Genomic DNA, 5,343 nt, shown 5'->3' on the forward strand with positions numbered 1-5,343 from the left:
CGGAGGTGGAGTCATCGTTTTCATTTAAATCTGTGCCTATAAAATGGGGGGTAAACGAGGAGCGGGTGCTCAGAAGCCCCTGAGCTGCTGGTGGTGGAGGAGCAGCAGCAGCGCCGACGCGCGGCAGGGACCCGGCAAAAGATGCTGCCCGGCGCGGCTGGAGCGCACACCTGCTGCAAACTTCTCAAACAGGTGCTCGTCTGCTGCCTGCTGCTGCCCCGCTTCCTGCTCACCGCCCTCATGCTCTGGCTGATGGACTTCCATTGCATCAGGAGGAGGGTGGTCCGCACCACCATGGACACCGAGGGCTCCGAGAGGGAAGACCCGCCGCTCTGCGTCTCCGACGCCAACCGCATGTGCACGGCGGAGTCGCTGAAGGCGGTCTGGTACGGGCAGAAGCTGGACTTCTTCAAGTCGGCCCACCTGGGGAGCACGGCCCCTAACACCGAGGTGGTCACGCTGGAGGGCCAGAGGCTGTGCCGGATCCTTGACTTCTCCAAGGGCCAGAGACCGCTGGTCCTCAATTTCGGCAGCTGCACCTGACCCCCCTTCATGGCGCGCCTGCAAGCCTTCCACCGCCTGGCAGCGCAGCGCGTCGATTTTGTAGACTTCCTGCTGGTCTACATAGAAGAAGCGCACCCGTCCGACGGCTGGGTCAGCACCGACGCCCCCTACCAGATCCCAACGCACCAGTGCCTCCAAGACCGGCTCCGCGCCGCCCAGCTCATGATCCAAGGGGTGCCAGGCTGCAGGGTGGTGGCGGACACCATGGCCAACGCGTCCAACGCTGCCTACGGGGCGTACTTCGAGAGACTCTATGTCATCCTGGACGGCAAGGTGGTCTACCAAGGGGGCAGAGGACCCGAGGGCTACAAGATCTCAGAACTGAGGGGCTGGTTGGACCGGTACCAGGACCACTTAACTGGAAAGGGTTCACTGGTCATCCAGGTGTAAATGCCATCACCAAGCGTTTTTGTTTTCCATGTCACTTTTGTATTTTAGTACTGTAAACCGAATGCAGCCCAACAGTATTTAAAAGAAAAAACAAACCCCTGGATGCCGTGCATTGAACCCCTTTAATGTGACTTTGAGGGATTAATGGCACCCATAGGGACTTGTCAAGCTGCAAGAATAAGCTACGTTCATGTTTCTTCTTCTGTATGCTATATATATCTGTGTGTGAATGTGGGGGAGCAGCTGCCAAACTAGGGGGGTACAAGAGTTGGTGGTACCCCCAAGGCTGCAGGTTGGCTTTGCCTGTAGGGTAGCATGTGACCTGAGAGTGTCGGATACTGTAAGAGCCGAGCCGGGTCCCCGGTGCTTAGAAAGTGAAGACCGGTCCTTCAATGGTCGCCCGACCACAGGACCGAGTCCGATGTCCAGTAAGCACCTGCCGGGCTCAGCCAAAAAAAAACAAAAAACTTTTATTTATGTGACTTTTTTTGTAAAACTTTTATATCAAAGAAAATGTTTTGTTTTTTACGATGAGAAGATGTTCTAATAAAGTGTTTTTAAAAAGAGACTTTGGAAGCGTGTTGAGTGGCAGTGGCATGAGACGGGACGCGATCGTGGGAACTGGCCGGCAGGGGGCGCCCGCGGGGACAGGAGCCAGGACGAGCTCGATGTGGGGTCTGTGGAGGCTGCCAGCTGGGAAGTGCGGGCGTGGGGATTGATTACTACTACGGGGGGGGCGAGAGAGCCTGCCAAGGGTGGGATGGAGATGACTCATGCTGGGTTGAAGTAGATGTGAACTGCTAGCAGGATGACTTTTAGCTAAAGCTCTGTGTGTTGTATACAATTGCCAGGTTTTACAGACTTTGTAGTTGCATCACTGTGCTGCTGATCTCCTGTAGCCTCTTGGCAGCCACTATATATCCGTGCTTTATTTAACGTTCCTGCAGACCCCAACCTGCTTCTGTCCGGACGATACTGTAATCCGGGGGGGTAGGCAACCTCAGCGCCCCAGCTGTTGTGGAACTTCAACTCCCATGAGGCATTGCAAGATTGTGACAGCCACAGGCATGGCTGCCAGAGGCAGAGGGATGGTGCGATTTGTAGTTTTAGCACAGCTGGAGCGCTGAGGTTGCCTATTCCTGATAAATGCGTGCCAGCAAATGTCTTAAATAAGAACTCCAGGATGGGTTTTTAACCCCCGCAGTGGGGCTACCCGTTAGAATTTCGGCTGATCCCCATAAAATGCCCTCCCCCCCTCCCCCCCATCCCGTGTAGATTGGCCCAAATCCTAACAGCATATGGCCAGCTTAAAGGAGAACTCCATTTTTTTTCTCCAAATTAACCCTTGTAGTGGGGCTGCCTGTTAGAATTTCAGCTGATCCCCCGTTAATTGCCACCCACTCCCCCCCATGGGACAGTGCGTTGTTACCCTGTAGCAGACAGCACCTGAATTAAGAACCTTCCTGGCAGGATCACCAGGTACCTTTTTTTTTTTTTAATTAAATCGGCAGATTGTTAAATACGAGCAGGGACTTTGAAACCGACGAACATGTTGAATCTTCTCTGCGGTTTTAATGTATCTGGTTTATGTGATGTGATTTTCCGATGGTGACACCCATGCCTGTGTTAAAGCGGCCCCTGGAAGTCTCCATCGGAAAGCCCGTGCGGCAGGGTGACAATGCAGCAGCAGGATTGGGAAGCAAGGACAGAGCGTTGTCACCCTATACCAGGAAGAGGGACCAGTAGGGATTATTTATATTTTAAAAATATGGAAAACGATTTTTGTAATTGCATTAGCATGTTAAACCGCATTGTGTTTTAGTGACTGAAGATTTTCGTTAAAGCTTAGGGTACCAGTAAAAAGCACATTTACTTACCTTATCCCTCCCTCACACAAGCTCCTCCTTCCCTGTACTGGTCCCCTGTAGTCTCTTTGCCGCCAGTTGAGCTGTCATCGCGTACAATGCAGGACCATCAGTCCCGCAGTGTAAGTGAAGACGCCAAGGGCTAGACATGTGCGATTCGTTTAATTCCCAATCAAAATTTGAGCAAATTTTCCGAAATTCGGACACATCCGAATTCCCAAATCCCAAAGCGTCCGATTCCAAATTTCCGTTTCCGGATTTCCTTCAAAACGAAACTGAATTGGACATGTGACTTTTCTGGCCAATCAGATGTGTTTTTCAGGTTAATGCCTCCGAATGGGTCTGAACACGAATTGTCGTTATGGCAACACAGGAGCCATATACAGTCTATACATATAATACTAAAGCTGAGGCTCCCAGACCCGATTGGCCTTCAGGCGCTCCCCAATGTAATTTGGAATTTCGGATCCTGAATGCCATTCGGGTCTGGGAGATTCCGCTTTAGTATTAATATCTGTATTTGGTTTTCTGTTTTACTCGCAGCGAATATTTATAAATTCATCCGAAACCTGAACCGAAAAATAACCGAACCGAATTTATCTGCCTCATACATGTCTACCAAGGACCCGCCCACAAGCCTGAGCGTCGGAGGGAAGAGGTGAGTGCGGCGTGAGGGATAAGGTAAGTAAAAGTGCATCTACTGGTACCCTAGGCAATGAGTATTCAACCCTTGCGGTGGTGTGGGTGTCAGGACACTGCAAGGGTTGTTTTTTTTTGGCAGTTGCTGGAGTACACCTTTAAGGCCCTGTTTACACCTTTACGTTTTGTTGCGCGTTCAAGGCTCTATGAACGCTCTACAAAACGTACAAACATGAAAATCCCATTGTTTTCTATGGGTCTGGTTCACACCTTTCCGTATTTCCGCCCATCTGGAACGCCCTACAAAACTGCCTACGCCCAAACAAGTACATGTACTACTTTGGGCCGTTTTTGTTGGGCGTTTCCATTGGGATACAGCCAAGTAGCCCTCGGAAACGCGTGTTTTCGCCTAGGTGTGAACCCAGAGCGGTAGTTGCTGGAATGCATCGCAATCCCTCACAAAACTTCCCCCTGCTTTCTGGGGAGGGGGCGGGGCATTGAATTCAATCGCACCCCTTCCACTCCTAAACTTTGCCTGCGTTCCGTTTCACTACAAACGCAAAAAATAGATTGTGCAGCATTTTTTGCGTTTGCAGTGGAACGAAACGCAGGCAAAGCTTTGCCGCGCATCCGAGCATATTGCGGTGGCGCGTGGTGGAAGGAGTGCCATTGAATTCATTGCACTGCCAGTGCGTTCCAGCAGCTACTGCTCTGGAGCGCACTGCATTCAGTGTGAATAAGCCCTAAGCTCTCAGCTGTGGGTGCCATCTTTGTATCGGTGACACATATATTGAATATTTCGGGGACACCCGGAGACAGAATATTTTATAAATCTCTTCCATTTCATTTGATTATAATGGTTGTTATTGTAAAGTGTACAGGAAGGAAGCGGATGTTCTTCTTCAAGGGTTGTCACTGGCTGTATTGTTTTGAAAATGCTATTGGCCTGGCTGCCCTTGTCCTCAATCCTTTCAGAGTCGCTGGCCCAGACAAGCACGCTGAAAGTGACATCAAAACTCCCAATCTGCATAGTTGTGTCAGCTCGGTGACTCTGTATTGAAGCCATTGGATGAGCGTGAAAGCCAAACTATTAAGTATAATGTTAGTTAGAAAGAAACTGCGCTAGGAATCAAATAACACTCTAAGAGCAGCTGTGCTTAATAGGTGAGTACACCCAAAATAGGAAAAAAGAAAATAGCACTGCGCTTCAAACTCGAAAATTATATTCCTAAAATGTGAAAAATAGTATAAAATGTGAAATTGTCACAAAGGGATATGCAAATTTGTGTCATACACAACACCTGTGTTGCACAATGCCTGTGCTGATGATAGTAAAAAAAAAAAAAAAAAACCGTGCTAGTACATCTCATAAAATGTGTACATATAGAAAATCCTGTGTTGAATCTCACAAGTGATGTATAACTTTAATATATTAAGTATAATGCCTCATGCACACGGGCGCGCACATCTGTAGGGCGTGTAATTGCTTGCAGCTGCCTGTACATCCCTGTGGGAGGATGCAGTTATACACCGACCCAACTCTGCACATCCATGTAGGTCCGGGTGCATGCACTTGGACACAGATCCATCTATGAGTCCAGACATAGGCACCCATCCATCTATTAGTCCAGACATAGGCACCCATCCATCTATGAGTCCAGACATAGGCACCCATCCATCTATGAGTCCAGACATAGGCACCCATCCATCTATGAGTCCAGACATAGGCACCCATCCATCTATGAGTCCAGACATAGGCACCCATCCATCTATGAGTCCAGACATAGGCACCCATCCATCTATGAGTCCAGACATAGGCACCCATCCATCTATGAGTCCAGACATAGGCACCCATCCATCTATGAGTCCAGACATAGGCACCCAT

At 49.6% G+C, this 5,343-nt stretch overlaps 1 protein-coding gene across 1 annotated transcript; it reads left to right on the plus strand.

Moving 5' to 3' along the window:
* Positions 1–141: 141 nt before the first annotated feature.
* Positions 142–954, plus strand: DIO3 (deiodinase, iodothyronine type III). Its single transcript, XM_018558427.1, has one exon. The coding sequence runs from the start codon at positions 142–144 to the stop codon at positions 952–954; it is 813 nt and encodes a 270-aa protein (XP_018413929.1).
* The last annotated feature ends 4,389 nt before the right edge of the window (positions 955–5,343 follow it).

The sequence above is a fragment of the Nanorana parkeri genome, unplaced genomic scaffold (assembly GCF_000935625.1).
Source record: "Nanorana parkeri isolate BGI_ZX_2015 unplaced genomic scaffold, ASM93562v1 scaffold339, whole genome shotgun sequence".
NCBI lineage: Eukaryota > Metazoa > Chordata > Amphibia > Anura > Dicroglossidae > Nanorana > Nanorana parkeri.